The 16,771-nt window shown below is 49.7% G+C and overlaps 1 protein-coding gene across 1 annotated transcript; it reads right to left on the bottom strand.

Annotated features, from left to right (window-relative positions):
* Positions 1 to 17: 17 nt before the first annotated feature.
* Positions 18 to 16,597, bottom strand: wdr62 (WD repeat domain 62). Its single transcript, XM_030108315.1, has 29 exons — positions 16,463 to 16,597; positions 16,044 to 16,135; positions 15,899 to 15,961; positions 15,694 to 15,751; positions 15,442 to 15,609; positions 15,218 to 15,355; positions 14,959 to 15,141; positions 14,403 to 14,569; positions 14,064 to 14,235; positions 13,827 to 13,958; positions 4,717 to 4,904; positions 4,537 to 4,628; positions 4,312 to 4,437; positions 4,156 to 4,226; positions 3,932 to 4,047; positions 3,775 to 3,850; positions 3,425 to 3,536; positions 3,231 to 3,294; positions 3,011 to 3,112; positions 2,826 to 2,929; positions 2,687 to 2,748; positions 2,381 to 2,608; positions 2,228 to 2,295; positions 1,969 to 2,030; positions 1,197 to 1,283; positions 1,010 to 1,121; positions 780 to 928; positions 338 to 549; positions 18 to 265 (listed from the first exon to the last, which is right to left on the bottom strand). The coding sequence occupies exons 1-29, from the start codon at positions 16,556 to 16,558 to the stop codon at positions 122 to 124; spliced, it is 3,444 nt and encodes a 1,147-aa protein (XP_029964175.1). The 5' UTR covers positions 16,559 to 16,597; the 3' UTR covers positions 18 to 121.
* Between the last annotated feature and the right edge of the window lie 174 nt (positions 16,598 to 16,771).

The following is a 16,771-nucleotide window of genomic DNA, read 5'->3' on the forward strand; positions in this document are numbered from 1 at the left end:
GTGAAAAAGTTCTGAAATTAAGAAAACTTTTTAAAAATTAAAAAAAAAGAAAACAGGTTTTCTTTTTTTTTTTAATTTTTATTCTATTTTACAAATTCCACATGTACATATACAGCCGTCCTCAGGCGGTGTTGTCCTGCAGCTGACCACTGGGGGCGCCGCAGTCCACCGGCTCCGAGGCACCTTGGTCCAGATCGCGGAGCAGGGCGAGGACGGACGCCGTGCGGCGGAGCCACGGTGAACCGGCGGGCGAAGACGCTCCCAGCTGGAAAACGTTTGTCAGGATAAATGATCTGTGTTAAAAACTCTACGTTTTAATTCCTCTCGGGAATCGAACCTGTTGAAAAATGTGGCGCGCTCGTCGGGCGGTCGCCTTCAGCTCCTCCATGACCTGTGCAGCCTGCAGCAGGAGGCCCTGGTGCTCCTGGTGCTCCTCCTCCTCCTCGTTGTAGCAGGCGGGGTTATCAGCCAGAGGAGGGCAGGGTCTGTCTGTCAGAGGCGAGGAGGTGGGCGGGGCCAAGATAGACCAATCAGCAGCTGAGAAATCATCTGTTTAAGAAATCACATTCCCCTTCATCAGATTCTACAAATCAGACTTTGTTCCCTGAAACAAACAGATCCTGAGATGTTTACCTGAAACTCAACCTGTCTGTTTAACCCATGTTTACCTGGTTAAGCATGTTAGCCGTTACCGTGGCGATTGACCCGGTCAGAGCAGAACGCGGATGGGGAACTTGTTTACATGATCCTTAAGGTGTTTGTTGACAGGATATTCGTACCTGTCGAGCAGCTGCTGATGTCCCCGGCGATGAGGGGCGGGGCTGTGGGGGCGGGGCTTGGGATCAGGGTTTGGTCTTGATTGGTCAGAGTGACGTCGACGCTGCCGACCTCGTCCGGTGACCTCGCGTGAGAGGTCACGACCTGCCGTCTGTAACCGGGCGACAGCAGGTTACACTCCGTCCTCCGTGACGACCCCCGCCGAGGGACAGAAGCGGAGGTCAGAGGTTACCTGCATCTGTCCTGGAAGCGGGACAGGAAGCGGGTGGAGACGCTGAGGCGGGGGTTCAGGAAGTGCAGCTGATCCGGCGACTGCAGGCTCCTCAGGTCGGTGTCAAACTTCTCTGTGGGGTCAGAGGTCGGAGGTCAGCAGGAGGAGGAGGAGGAGGAGGAGGAGGAGGAGGAGGTGTGGCGTTTACCGTCGCTCAGGCTGGAGGTCAGAGTGTCTTCACAGCCGTCGTCCAAACTGTCCAGAGAGCTGCTGCCACTCAGAGAGCCTCCGTCTGCTGGAGCGGGGAAACGCGTCACGCCGAGCGCAGGTCTGCGGCCCGGAGCGGCCGCGAAGCCCGCAGCGTACTAGAGCGCCCACCGGATGCGGCGCTGCGTCACCGCACTCCGCCTTTTGACCAGAGCTGCGCTCAGCGCATGCGTGGGATTATGTTTCCATGACGATCTCCATGGAAACATGTTTGAACTTTATACCGCTACAATTTCCTGACCACTCACGTCGAGTGTTCTCCTTCCTGCTGGTGTCTTCATGAACAGGATGACTGGTGTCAGAGAGGACTTAGTGCTCTTGCTCCTCCAGGATCAGTTTCTCTTCGTCCACCATGCTGCTCTCCAGTAGTCAACTTTTGTAGTAAATTGTTTGATAAACCGGATGTTGGACTCTTTTGCTTTCCTGTTGCTGCTTTGACATTATGGGAAATTGACTCCAGCTCCGCTGCGCCTCCGGCAAAAACAGACCTGGACGGCGGGCGGACGCGCGACGCAGCCTCGCGCAGGCAGAGGGCGCTCTGCTGCGACTTCAGTGACTTCAATGGGTGTGTAAGTGCTGCGTGAGGGCTGCGACCTGCGCGCCGCCGTTCCGCAGGATGTGGGCGCTGGCCCTTCGGAGGACCGCCGCCCACCTCCGCCCGGGGCCGCGCACGGCGCCGCCCGCTATGGGGAGACCGCAAAACCGGCGCTCACCGTCGTCCTGCGACCGCTCCAGTCCTCCTGTGGACTCGTCAGAATCTGAACTCTGCTGACAGCTGCAGGACGGACAAGAGGGACAAGAGGGACAAGAGGGACAAGAGGGACAGAGTCAGAACCAAGCAGGACACGGGAGGACCGGTCGTCTGTCTCACTGTCCCCCCTCCAGCAGGGACATCAGGTCCAGTCAGGGTCCGGTTTCTGCAGTCTGGGAGGACAGGCGGCCCACAGAGACCAGAGACAGACGAGAGCTCACCTGCGGCTGCTGGGGGTCCCCGGGTGGATGATGAAGGTGCTCTGATGTCCAGGGTCAGTCTGCAGCACCTGAGGACCGCACAGACCAGCAGAGACCAGCAGAGTCCGCATCAGGCCCAGACCAGCAGGGTCCAGCATTGCACGGCAGACTCACCTGGTCCAGGTCAGCCAGCAGGCTGTGAGGGTGGAGCAGCTCCTCCTCCTCCTCTTCCTCCTCCTCCTCCTCCTCCTCCTCCTCCTCCTCCTCCTCCTCCTCCGCTGGGCAGACTGAGGAGGAGGAGTAGACCACGGGGCTGTCCACTGACCTCACCCACCGGCATCGAACCTGCTGACGCTCCGGGTCCGGCCAGGGGGTGAAGGGGGAGAGTGTGCCGTCCGCAACCTGCACACACACACACGCACACACACACATGAGTGTGGGAGGGGCTGGAGGGGCGGAGCCTCGTGAGGAAGCACTGACCAGCCTGTGGAGCCAGTGAGGAAGGCTCTGACGGTTCTGGAGGTTCTGCTTCCGCTCAACGTCTGAAACAGAAGAGGTGGTCGGTGTTTACCAACGTTACCGGGCCGGCGGGGCGACGCCGGGCCAGAATCAAACTCACCTGACGCAGGCTCAAACCGGCGTGGAGTCTTGACTCCTCCCCCTTCCTCCTCCTCCTCCTCCACCGGGTGAGGCAGCTGATGGGGGACGATGAAGGTCTCCCTCCTGGAGCAAGAAGCAACCATCCCACTGAGCTCAGTGTGTGTGTGTGTGTGTGTGTGTGTGTGTGTGTGGCCGGCCTCTCACCTGATGTGCTGCTGGTCAGCAGGTGCAGCGACGGATCTGAGGCCCCGCCTCTTCCTCATGGTGCTGCTCATCTGATGGTCCAGCTGCCACACAAACACACAACTGGACACAACACACACTGTGTCACTCTCACACACACACACACACACACACACACACACACACACACACACACACACACACACACACACACACACACACACACACACGACAGTCCTACCTGTCGCCCGACACAGTGACCAGGTGTCTGCAGTCCTCAGTGAACCTCATGCAGGTGACGACCTCTGAGGACACACACACACACACACTTGTATGCCTCCCAGACAGTATGTCTCTCTCACCTGAGAGTGTGTGTGTGTGTGTGTGTGTGTTTGTGTGTGTGTTTGTGTGTGTGTGTGTGTGTGTGTGTCTCACCTGAGTGTCCCCACAGCGTGCTCACACACTCTTCTGACTCGGAGTCGAAAATGTTGATGCTTTTATCAGAACAGCTGGTGGCGAAGAACGAACCCGAGGAGTCGACCTGAACCTGAGGAGGAGGAGGAGGAGGATGAAGAGGAGGAGGAAGAGGATGAAGAGGAGGAGGAAGAGGATGAAGAGGAGGAGGAGGATGAAGAGGAGGATGAGGAGGACGAGGAGAAGGAGGATGAAGAAGAGGAGGATGAAGAAGATGCGGGGGAGGATGAAAGGGAGAATGAAGAGGAGGAAGATGAAGAGGATGAAGAGGAGGATGAAGAGGGAGAGGAGGATGAAGAGGAGGATGTTACCTTCAGCAGGGATCCGTTGTTTCCTGATGAGCCTCTCAGAACCTTCTTCAGCTTCCCTGTCTCCACAGTGTAAACCCTGAGAACACAGAACAGGTCAGCCCCACCAGCCCCGCCCCTCATTAGCCCCGCCCCTCCCCCCTCAGCCCCGCCCCCTCACCGGACGGTCCGGTCCTGACAGGCCACGGCGGCCTGCCTCTGCAGCAGGTCCATGTCGTTCAGACTGATCTTCTCCTTCACCTGGTGACTGCGAGAGAAGCGAGCCCTGCCCGACACCTGAGGAGCGCACACGCACGCGCACACACACACACACGCACAGGCGTGTGTCTCAGTTTTTTTAACACCACTCTTAGCCTGAGCGGCAGTCGGAACGGAGAGCAGAACCTGAGCAGCCGTCTGGAAGTACAGACTCTTATCAGCTCCACAGCTCACCAGGCTCAGCCCGGGGCCAGCGTCTGCAACACACACACACACACACACACACGAGCCTCACACACCGACTCGTACCCACGGCGAGACGTCCTGCCGCGGGGTTCGAACCTGTGAACTTGACTGCAGTGACGGCGGCGGAGTGGTCGCTGAGGGTCTGCTCCACCCTGAAGCCGTTCTCCATGTTGAAGACGTGGACGAGCCGATCCCTGCTGCCCGAGGCCAGCAGCCGGAGCCCTGACACACACACACACACACACACACACACACACACACACTTGTCTCCAGCCGTGTTGCCGTACCTGAAGCAGACAGGCAGCTCAGAGCAGTCCTCACCTGAGGACGGCGGCGAGAAGTCCACACAGAGGACCTCCGAGTCGTGAGCTTCGATGATCACCAGCTGGTCCAGGGAGGCCAGATCAAAGACCCTGCGAACACACACACACACACACACACACACACACACAGATCAGTCGAGCAGGGTGTGCGTGCGTGCGTGCTTGTGTGGCAGCTCACCTCAGGTTTCCACAGCGGTCTCCTGCAGCCAGGTGTCGTCCATCAGGACTGATCCTCAGAACTCTGATCCCCGCCTTCCCATCAGCCCCTGCCGCCTTCCCATCAGCCCCTGCCGCCTTCCCATCAGCCCCTGCCGCCTTCCCATCAGCCTGCAACTGGTCACCGACGTACAAGACCCTCAGCAGGTCCTGACACACACACAGAGAGACACACACACACACTATGATAATATCCAGGAACGCTGAGCACTCAGGACTGCTCCTGTTCTGAAACACTGAGTGCGTCCACTGCTGTGTTTTTTTAACGTCAGCAGTTGTCACCAGCAGGGGGCCCCAGTGAGACCGGTGCAGTGGCTGCAGGTTCCAGATGTTCCAGAGCAGTCCTGCTGGGATCTGACCTGCACCCTGCCATTTTATCGCTGATGATTTGAACAGTGAAGTGAAGTCCAGCAGCTCCACTTTTAACCGGAACAGTAAAGAGGAACGGCCTCCCTCCGAGGAGAAACGACACCATCAGAACTTTAACACGAAGCTGCAGGAGAGCTGGGAGGAGGTGGAGGGAATCGAAACCAACTGTTCATTAGGACATTTTACAGCAACAACTCAAAATGTATGAGAACGCGGATAAACAGGCCTGAACTTCCCACTTCTCCAAACTGATCTCAGACCATAAAAACCCCCGGTTCCTCTCCTCCTTCTAAAACCTTTGCATGGATTCTTTGAGGAACAGATTTTAAATATCATGAACTGCTCTCTTCAGACGGGTTTCTACGGCGGCGGGGAAGCCTCTTCTGAAGAGGAGCAATTTACACCCTAACGTTCTTAATAACTACAGACCTGAATCCAACTCACCATTTTTAAGTAAAGTTTTAGAAAGACTGGTTTTTAAAGGAATACTCTGAACATTTTGGACCCACGCCCTTTCCCTATCATTGACAAAGTGAGACAAGCTCATAAATACCTTTTTTTGTGTCTCTGCGCCCAGTGGCTGGATCCCAGCTGTTAGCATCGTAGTTAGCTTAGCTCAATTGCTGGCGGTGAATGGGAGACAAAGGCGGACTGACGAAGGTGGACAAAATCCTCCTTCCAGTGGTCCAGGGGACGGCGTATTAGCACGTGAAGTAAATCCCAATGGTTATAAAACATTTTAAAAGACGTGTTTTCTTTTCTTTATTTCTTATTGTTTTCTTCCATTTTAATAAACACACACGAACATGAACAGAAAATAAAAAATGGGTACTGTCTCACATTATGAAAAAGAGGAAAAATAATGGAATTAAACAAATTAAACAAGACTGCATTTGGACCATGGGGGTCAAGTCCGATTCAGTCTTCTCCTGATCCTTTTTTTGTAAGCATGTCATTTAGACCAGCGTTTTTCAAAGATGTAGCCACGAAGTTGTAGATAAAAAGTCAGCCTCTCCATTAAGTAAACGTCTTCAATGATTTCCAGCCATTGTTCCACTTCTGGGGGATCCTTTTTAAGCCAGTTCCTTGTTATCGCTTTCTTGGAGGCCATTATAAGAATTTTCAAAATATATTTATCTTCTCTTCTAGTCTCTGGGGGAAGCAAACCAAGTACAAAAATCATAACATCCTTTGGAACATTATAAATCAAAATGTCATCAACTATTGAAAAAACATTGACCCAAAATTGATTTAAGTGAGTACAAGACCAAAAAATATGAGCGTGATTGGCACCAGTGACCCCACACTGTCTCCAACATTGTTGATTGAGCCCCTTAAATTTGTTAGTGGTGTGAGGAGTTATAAAGAACCGTATTAAACTTTTCCACCCAAATTTCCTCCACCTTTTAGAACTTGTAGATGTATGTTGTGTGGAGCACATTGCAAGCCAACCCTGACAATGTGATGTTTAGTTCCGTTTCCCATTTTGATTTCACATAAAATGTATCACTACCATTTTGTTCTTGCAACCCTCAATAAAGTTTTGAAAAAAACGTGTTTTCTTTTCAATCAGTTAAAATAACGTTTTGATACACGCAGACCTGCGCATGCGCAGTGCTCCGCGGAAGGATATACCGGCGCACAGCAGTAGAAGCCATAGACTCAGCCGCTGTGCGCCGGTACAATGGGGGAAATAAGTATTGAACGCATTAACTGTTTTGTCATTACATTTATTTCCAAAGATGCAATTCATGTGACATTTCTTCCAGACACTGGTATTAACTCAAATAATCCACACATGAAAAGAAATCACAACATTCAAATCCATAAATAGTGATTATGTGGAATTAAGTGCAATAACACAGGAAAAAAGTATTGAACACACCATGGGAAAGCTGTATAGTTTGTCAAGGAAAGGCACCATACCATCTCACACCTGAAAGTAATTAGTTTTTGTACTTCCTATAAGTGCAAACCAACATCAGCTGGGTTAGTGCTAATTGATGGCCCTATAAACAGGTTGTTTTTTCACCAAGTAGTCAAACAAGACACATCTCATGATGGGTAATAGCAAGGAGCTCTCTCAAGACCTTCGCAGCCTGATTGTTGCTCAGCATCAGAATGGAACTGGTTACAGACTTATCTGAAAGAATCTGAGTATTCCAGAAAGCACCGTTGGGGCCATTATCCGCAAGTGGAAGAAGCATCACCTTATCATCAACAGGCCGCGCACAGGAGCTCCTCGCAAGATTTCTGACCAGGGAGTCAGAAAGATGGTCAGAAGAGTTCTCAAAGAGCCAAGGACCACCCGGAAAGCACTCCAGCAAGACATGGAGGCAGCAGGTACAAGTGTTACAGAGAAAACGATAGGCAATGCACTCCACCGCCATGGCCTCTATGGACGCTCAGCCCGCAAGACTCCGTTCCTCAAAAAAAGGCATGTTGAAGCTCGTCTAAAGTTTGCTAAACAGCATCTGGATAAGCCTGTGGAATACTGGGAGAATGTTGTCTGGTCAGATGAGACCAAAATTGAACTTTTTGGCTGTCATACTACACACCATGTTTGGAGGAGAAATGGCACTGCACATCACCCAAATAACACTATACCAACAGTGAAGTTTGGTGGTGGAAACATCATGGCATGGGGTTGTTTCTCATCTCGTGGTACTGGCAGACTTCATATAATTGAAGGAGCAATGAATGGAAACATCTATCGGCAAATTCTTGAGATGAACCTCCTGCCATCCACCAGGATGAAGAAGATGAGACGGGGCTGGACCTTTCAACAGGACAACGATCCGAAGCACACGGCAAGTTGACTCTCGAATGGTTTAAAAAAAAGAAAATCAATGTGTTAGAATGGCCCAGTCAATCACCTGACTTAAATCCGATCGAACATTTGTGGAAAGAACTAAAGATAAGGGTTCACCAGAGGGCACCAAAGAATATTCAGGATTTGAAGACAATCTGTGCGGAGGAATGGGCAAAAATCACACCTGAGCAGTGTGGGCGATTAGTTCATACATACAACAAGCGTCTGGAAGCAGTCATTGCAAACAAAGCCTTCTCCACAAAGTATTAAACGAGTCTCAGATAGTGTGTTCAATACTTTTTTCCTGTGTTATTGCACTTAATTCCACATAATCACTATTTATGGATTTGAATGTTGTGATTTCTTTTCATGTGTGGATTATTTGAGTTAATACCAGTGTCTGGAAGAAATGTCACATGAATTGCATCTTTGGAAATAAATGTAATGACAAAACAGTTAATGCGTTCAATACTTATTTCCCCCATTGTATATCCTTCCGCGGAGCACTGCGCATGCGCAGTGCTCCGCGGAAGGATATACCGGCGCACAGCAGTAGAAGCCATAGACTCAGCCGCTGTGCGCCGGTATATCCTTCCGCGGAGCACTATGGTTGTGCAGATCTGTGTGTATCAACATATTATTTTAACGGATTGAAAAGAAAACACATCTTTTAAAATGTTTTATAAGCATTCAGATTTAGTTCACATGCTAATACGCTGTCCTCTGGACCACTGGAAGGAGGATTTTGTCCACTTTCATCAGTCTGGCTCTGTCTCCTCTTCACCTCCACACTGTAACAAATTTCTGTAAATTTACAGTGAATTTACAACAGTGTCTTACTGTTTTTTATTATAATTGTGAAAGTACTGTTAAATATCCATCCACAGCATGTAAATTAATGGTAAAATCAGTCAGTTAACAATAACAGTAGATCACTGTAATTTAACAGTATAAAACAGTATTTTCTGTCAAGCGGTGGAGATGGGCGCCATATTCCTTCACAAGTCGTGTCACTATCCATCAGCATCTTACGGATAATTATGGACTTATGTTTCTGTTTTGATGCCACACTTCATTATTAATCAAACTTTTCACATTACTCAAGTTATTTTTGAGTGAGAAGACGTGACAGGATATTCCTGAACCTGACTTTGGACAGCACGACTTCTTCATCATTCAAGCTCTCCATGTGGACTTCAAAGAGGTAAACTTATTTTTAATCTCAAACTACTGTCAGTGTCCAGGATTGTTTGTCTGCATGATTATTGAACAGTTGACATTATAAATAATAGCCTATTGTATTTCATTAGGTCTGTTTCACCTGGTCAGGCTGCTCAAGTTGGCAAAGCAAGCTCTGTAACTCAGCCCAAGTAAGAGGAAACCTCCCTCCCTAAACTGTAACGACAGATTAACCACTCTCTCCTTGGTCTCTTGCTGTTTTCTCTTCTCCACACGTTTTATTTTCTCTCTCCCTTGAAAAGTTTATTGCTCTGGCCCTTTTCTGTCCCCTCATACTTATACTTCTTTCTCTCCCTCCACTAGTCTCTTTCACATTTTTATATTTTACCAGTGACGTTGTGTTGCTAATTTTTGTTTGTTTTACAGGCACAAGTCGCCGGTGATGGAGGACGTCCGGCCAAATGCTGCAGTCAAGTACTCTCACTGTTCACTCTGTCTTTCTCTTTCTCTTCCCTTTCTCCACTTGTTATTGTTCACATCTACATGTACAAAAGACTTGTTCACCAGCTGGACTGTTCTGTTTCACAGTTCTTGATGTTATTTTAATGCAGTGTCTGAATTTATGCTCATTAGTAAAATCTTTCATTGAGGGTTTTATTATGGATAATGTCTTCCAAATAGGTAATGGAATACCTTTTCTTTTTGTAGTACAAATGTTGTAAATGTTATTAGTATTATACAGTCTGCGGAGGGTTTGTATTAAAGTACAACAATGTTATGGAAAATACATTCTCCTGTGTTTTATACCTGGGGGTCTCAAACTTGCTACTTAAAGGTCTGATCTGATTTTTATTCAAGTTCAGAGTTCAGGAAGGATTGGCAATAACATCTTATCAACATTAAATCAGCTCACTTAGGATTATTCTGGAAAACATCGTTAGTGTGAGCGCTCTGTTCTGTCAGTTCTTGATTCTTGAAAACAGCATCAGAGTGAGAGGTCGTTGCATTGTTCGCTCTCTCCTCCGTCTCCTCCGCTAGCTTAACCTGCTACTTTTATTCAGTTGATTGGACGCGTTTGTGATCGGCTGGTAGAAGCACAAGCCAAGAAGGTGCACAATTTAAGTGAAATAAAATAAAAGTAATGTCTTCGGTGTTAATAGTAGGACTTGTGGATGTTACCTGCTGTGGTGACAAACATGAGGTATGGATGGACATGTTTCCAGGTTGAGTCCAGAATTTCAAAAGCCCTGTATGATGTTATAAGCTACTTTTTTAATTTGTGGGGATTTGTAAAAATTAAATGTAAAATAGCAGATTTATTATGCTTTGTGAAAAAACTGGTTGTATACTAAAATGACCATAACACAGTTATCTTACTGTGATTTACTGTAATCCAAGATACAGTAGTATACTGCTAAAATAAATAACAGTACATGCACTGTAAAATTACCACCCACCCACTGTTATCCTACTTTAATATACTGTAATTCAAATACAGTACTATACTGTGAAATTAAATTACAGTAGGTGCATTGTAAAAAAAACAGTAAATTACTGGCGTCCTTGCTGCCAGTATTTTACTGTTTTTTTACAGTGAAATTCTTTACAGTGCAGTAATTGAGCTAAGCTAACTACGATGCTAACAGCTGGGATCCAGCCACTGGACGCACAGACACAAAAAAGGTATTTATGAGCTTATCTTAGGGCTGTGTTCACACCGAGTTGAGTCGAGCCAGGACCCCTACTGGGAAGTGTGAATTAGTAAATCAGCCTCCTCATAAATAACTGAATGGTGTTCTCACCGTCAAACCGAAGGGGCGTCAAACCAGACAGAAGCAAGTCGGTGCCGGAAGGAAACGCAATACGTGTCCCAAAATAAGTGATTTAGAAATAAAAGCTGTGTCGTGTTTTTGCCTTAATATTCTATTTTTCTACTTCTTCTAGAATACAGAACAAACAACATGATGCAGTCATTATATGCTTTAGAAGAATAAACGGTTTTGTACCTCGTCACTGCAGGAAAGTCAAACAGCTCCAAAATTGCATAAAACAGCTCTCTGAGCAGCTCTGTGTTGCCAGATTGGGCAGGTTTCCACCAAATCAAGCTTCTTTTTTGAACACGTCTGACGGGTTGATGAAATGATGTGTTTATGAAGTTTTTTTTTTTTTAATTACACAAATACGGTTTTAACGTGCATTTTCAACCGAGATGGCGGTTTGGCTACTTTCTATTGCGTTAAACAGGTTTATGGCACGAGAGCGACATATCTGGCAACCTCCTCCAGCGGACTGCAGAGGCACCGCAGACGGTGCTGCGGTGATTCCGTTCTGCAGACGGAACGCAGCCAGAAGAACGGTGGTTCTGTTGGACATGATTTTTCTGCAGGCCGTACAAATCGCCGACTTTCAGAAGGAAGACCGGCTCTCCTCTCCGCCGTGCTCGACGTGCGCGCTCAGAATAACAGTTCGTGTCGTGCGCTACGGAAGCCTCACACGGACAAAAGTGCGGCAAACGAGGAAAGCTGGCTGGACCCGGGAGCGACCGTGTTCTCACCGCATCTACAGCCGGGCCGACCTCGGACCTCCTCCTCCAGGCGGCCCCGGCTCCACCCACAAGCAGGTCGCTCCAACGTGAAAAACGTGTCACACTGTGGCTTGTTTTTTTTTCATGTCCAGATTGCGTGATTGCGATGTTATCTTGACCTGCTGCTTGTTTTGGTTTTTTTTTTCCTCATATGCAGTCCCTTTAGCGAACGCATCTTGAAGGGACGTCTGACTGCTGCTGCAGATTGAGCTGTGGATGTGGAGGGTGTGGATCTTAGTTTATGACATTCCTGGTACTCTAAAACCTGTTTTCGGCTAAGGTGGTGAAGCTAACGGCTAGTGTTAGCACCGCAGGCTACCACTTCTGCTTGACAGCATTTGCAAAAGATAGTTGTTTGATCCATGTCTGACCTTTTAAAGCCAAAAAACTTCCAAACCACAGACGTGGCTCCTCCTTTTGTTATTACCGTATTGGCCTGAATATAAGACGACTCCGATTATAACACAACCCCTATTTTTCAAAGATCATTTTGTGAAAAAAAAAAAAAAATGCTGAAGACAGTAAGGTCACTCATAAAACAACTTTTTATTATATAATTATTATAAACTCAAAAACTCACAACTGAGATAACATTTCACGAGATACAAAATGAAAAAATATTACTACAGTATTGAATAAAAATATATTCTCTTTCTCAAAATAAGAAACAATAAGCAACAAATAAGAAGCCTCAAGGGGTCAAAACTGCATAAATGATGTAAATAACTTCCCAGTTCCTTCAGCTGAATCAGGCTCTGGTGGTGGACATTCCGTCTTTCCGTTTTTCAGTGACGTATTCACTCACCCTTCTATCAGTCTCTCTGAAGCGTCGCTCTCAGGACCACGGAAAGCTTTTCTCATAGCGTTAGCATCTGTAGTGTTTTTTCTGTGCTCTCCAGTAAGAACGAGGCTCTGCTCCACCAGATCTCCTGGCGGCTTGGCAGTAGTTTGATGACTCTGCTGCGTTGATCACCATCAGTTTAAAGTTGGTATCATAACTTCTCCTCTGTTGTTGCTCAGTTGTCCAGCGTTCAGCCCCTTTGTTCCAGATGATCCGCCATTTTTCATCAGATCATTTGACCTCATTTCATCGCTCCACTCGCTCGCGTATTGACCATCTACCGTAAGTCCGCGATTATAACACGACCCCACTTTTGAGGATGCAATTTCTGAAAAAAAAACATCGTCTTATATTCGGGCCAATACGGTAGTTCCTCTGGGTAAACAGCGTGTGCTTCACTTTGACAGCTCTTGCAGGCAGCCAACAGCACGCTGTGTTGTTGGTGTGCAGCAGTGAAATGGGTCCCTGCTGAAACACTTTCCCGCCGCGCGCGTTCCGGACTTTGTTTGGGCTGTTCACCGGTATTGCGGTATATGAAAAATTCATATCATAACGAAAATAAAAACCAGTATTCGGTACAAACCAGTATACCGCACAGGCCTAATTTAGACAATAAAAAGCTCACGGTGTTGGTTCTGCTGGACCTGAGCGCCGCTTTCCACACAGTAGACCACCGCATTTTAATAAATAGACTGAGTCACCTGGTGGGCCTCTCTGGTTCTGTTCTTAACTGGTTCAGTTCTGATCTCACAGATCGATGTTTTTATGTAAGTTTGGATACTTGTTCCTCAGGAATCCATGGAATTAGGTGTGGGGTTCCCCAAGGCTCAATTTTAGGTCCCATTCTTTTTAACCTCTACATGTTTCCTGTTGGGGATGTCATCAGGAGACATGGCATCAGTTTCCATAGCTACACTGATGACACTCAGCTGTTCATCGCCGTGTCTCCTGATGACTCAGGGCCAATAGAAACTCTTTTTAACTGTTTTTCAGACATCAAGTCATGGATGTCAGTGAATTTCCTGCAGCTCAACCAGGACAAGACTGAGGTTTTAGTTATCGGGTGGGGTTTGTGGGGGGGGGGGGGGGGGGGGGGGTTGCCCCCCCAGTAGCCCTGGCACATGGCTTCTCCTAGTGTGGACAGTTAAATTGGTGGTGTTTCCCATGATGCTCAGTGCCATGGCTCCCAAATGTATGCGACAAGATGACAAGAATGGGATTGTGTGTGTGTGTGTGTGTGTGTGTGTGTGTGTGTGTGTGTGTGTGTGTGTGTGTGTGTGTACTCACGTTGCTGCTGAGCTGTGTGTGTTGTCTGCGTGACTCGATGTTCCACAGCCTGATTGTGTTGTCAGAGGAAGAGGTGAAGAACGAGGACGGAGGGAGACGAGCCTGAGACACGTCCAGCAGCTGCGGACACACCTGTCTCACACACACGCACACGCACACGCACACACACACTCTCTCTGAGTGTACCCCGCCTCAGTCCTCATGTCTCCGCCCACTGGTCTCCGTGGCGACACTGACCTCCACGCCCCACACACAGCCGCTGTGGTACAGCGCCGAGTAGACTCTGGAGGCCTTCCTCACGTCTCGGACGTCCCACACATACACACTGTGGTCACTGTACACACAGGTCAGAAGGCCGGCAGCAGGGTCAAAGGTCAGAGCCAGAGAGTCAGGGTACTGAGCGCCTGGGCTGAGGGCGAGAGAGAGAGAGAGAGAGAGAGAGAGAGAGAGAGAGAGAGAGAGAGAGAGAGAGAGAGAGAGAGAGAGAGAGAGAGAGAGAGAGAGAGAGAGAGAGAGAGAGATTAGTTGAACTCTGTGGTATCAAAATAAAAGCTGCTCCTGCTCCTCTCCCCAGACCTCTTCCTGTTCGGGCTGCAGTTGCTCAGCTCCCCTCCCAGCCTGTGGGGGCGCTGCAGCGTACTGATGTAGGTCAGGTTGCGGCTGCTGAAGACTCTGATGACTCCGTCAGAACAACCACAGAAGACCCAGTCCTCACTGACACACACACAGCTGGAGGAGGACGTCTGCAACACACACACACAGCTGGAGGAGGACGTCTGCAACACACACACACAGCTGGAGGAGGACGTCTGCAACGCACACACACACACACAGCTGGAGGAGGACGTCTGCAACGCACACACACACACACAGCTGGAGGAGGACGTCTGCAACACGCACACACACAGCTGGAGGAGGACGTCTGCAACGCACACACACACACACAGCTGGAGGAGGACGTCTGCAACGCACACACACACACACACACACACACACACACACCACACACACACACACACACACACACACACACACACACACACACACACACACACACACACACACACACACACACACACACACACACACACACACACACACACACACACACACACACACCACACACCCCTACCTTCAGGTCGATCCAGGACTCCATCTCTCGGCTGCTGCTGAACACACACAGCAGACCGGAGGTGGTGACGCAGTAGGTGCTGGACGCCATCTGGCCCCGCCCACATGCCACGCCGCTGAACTCGCTGTTCCTGTGGTCGCCTAGCAACCCTGACCGACCAGTCAGAGGCACGGTGCTGCTGACCTGGAGGCAGAGACGGCACTGAGGTCAACCCCGCGGCGGGTCGACCGGGTCGACCCCGGCTGATTGGTCCCTTTACCTGCCGGTCTTTGGAGGCGTCCAAATACCAGAACTTGACGTGTCTTTTTCCTGCAGTCACAAAGTAGCTGCTGTCCTCAGAGAAGGAGACACTGAGGACTCGACTGGACACTTTGTTAGAGGCGATGATGAAACCTCTCTGTGGACGGACAGAGAGACATATAGAGTTATAGCAGTCCCACATGGTTTCTGAATAAGTGTGTGTGTGTGTGTGTGTGTCCTCACCCTCCAGTCCCACACACTGACGTTCATGTCATGCTGGTGTCCCACGGAGATGATGTAGCTGCCGTTGGTGGAGAACGCCACGCAGGAAACTCCATGTTTATGAGCCTGGACGTCAGCGACCGGAGCTCCAGAGACCTCCCACACACACACACAGGGCTTGTGGCCACTCTGAGACACACACACACACACACACACACACAGTTACAGGTGTATTCCAGAGGTCTCCAGCTGAAGGCAGCGGTTCTCACTCACCTCTCCAGTAACCAGATGTTTCCCATCATGAGAGAAAGCCACAGCACTGAAAGGATTCCTGAAAAAAGAAAGGATATGCAGGAACAGGGAGGATCTGGGAGGAGTGGAGGCTGTTGAGGAGGACTTAAGGATCTGGGGGGCGTGGAGGATAGGGGGCAAGGATGGGGGAATTGGGGAGGGTAGGAGGATCTGGGGGGTCTGGTACCTGCTGGTGTTGATGATGTGACTCTGTTCGTTTTTCTTGGGGTGAAGCAAAACGATGACGCAGCTGAAAAACACAGACAGGGTTCCACCTTCAGCGGCAGAGGCGTGGCCTGGCAGTCCAGGTGAGGTGAGGGGGCGGGGCTTACCCTGCCGGATAGGCGATGGTCCCAGATTTGGGGTCACAACTCAGAGCGCTGCTGCTCACCGAGCTGATGCCCAGAACTTTCTCCAAAGTCACCTGGAGAGAGACAGACAGCCTTCAGGAGTGTGGATGGACTGTAAACTGCGAGGTCTTTGCTTCTAAAGGCTGCTTTCTGGCTCATAGCGGGACTTCCGGTCTGTGCTGGGGGGCTCACGAGAGGGGACACGGTCTGTCTCATGACACCGGCGTAATGCTGCTGTCCGGAACCACGAACGGAACCGCTGACGCCACGAGGGCTCGAGACCTATTTACCCGGTCCGCTGGAGCTATCTCCCCGGTCCGCTGGAGCTATCTCCCCGGTCCGCTGGAGCTATCTCCCCGGTCAGCTGGAGCTATCTCCCCGGTCCGCTATGGCTACTTTACCCGGCCGCCGGAGCTCTTTCTGGAGCTGCTTCTCCCAGTCGACAGCCTCTTGTTGTCTCTCGAGGGGAACGTCCCGGAGCCCGGACCCTCCGACATGGTACCGCACCAGAACCAAACGAACCAACGGCACCAACACTGCGGCGGGACCCCCGCTTCAAACCGAATCCGCCCGCCTCCTCTGGATCAGCCAATAGGAAGCAAACACCCGCCCCTTGTCTCCAGAACAGCCAATCAGAAGCGAGCTCCCGTCCCTTTCCTCCATAACAGCCAATAGGCTGCTAAACTCCGCCTCTCTGTGAATTTAACGTC

Source organism: Salarias fasciatus, chromosome 14 (assembly GCF_902148845.1).
Source record: "Salarias fasciatus chromosome 14, fSalaFa1.1, whole genome shotgun sequence".
Classification (NCBI taxonomy): Eukaryota; Metazoa; Chordata; class Actinopteri; order Blenniiformes; family Blenniidae; genus Salarias; species Salarias fasciatus.

Bases quoted from the DNA above. Each gene is read 5' to 3' on its own strand.
- wdr62 (XM_030108315.1), bottom strand. From the start codon at position 16,558: ATGTCGGAGGGTCCGGGCTCCGGGACGTTCCCCTCGAGAGACAACAAG. The intron at 4,629-4,716 runs GTGAGCTGCCAC...GTGTGTTCGCAG, and splicing joins GACCGCTGTGGAAACCTGAG to GGTCTTTGATCTGGCCTCCC. The intron at 929-1,009 runs GTAACCTCTGAC...GCCCGGTTACAG, and splicing joins CGCTTCCAGGACAGATGCAG to ACGGCAGGTCGTGACCTCTC.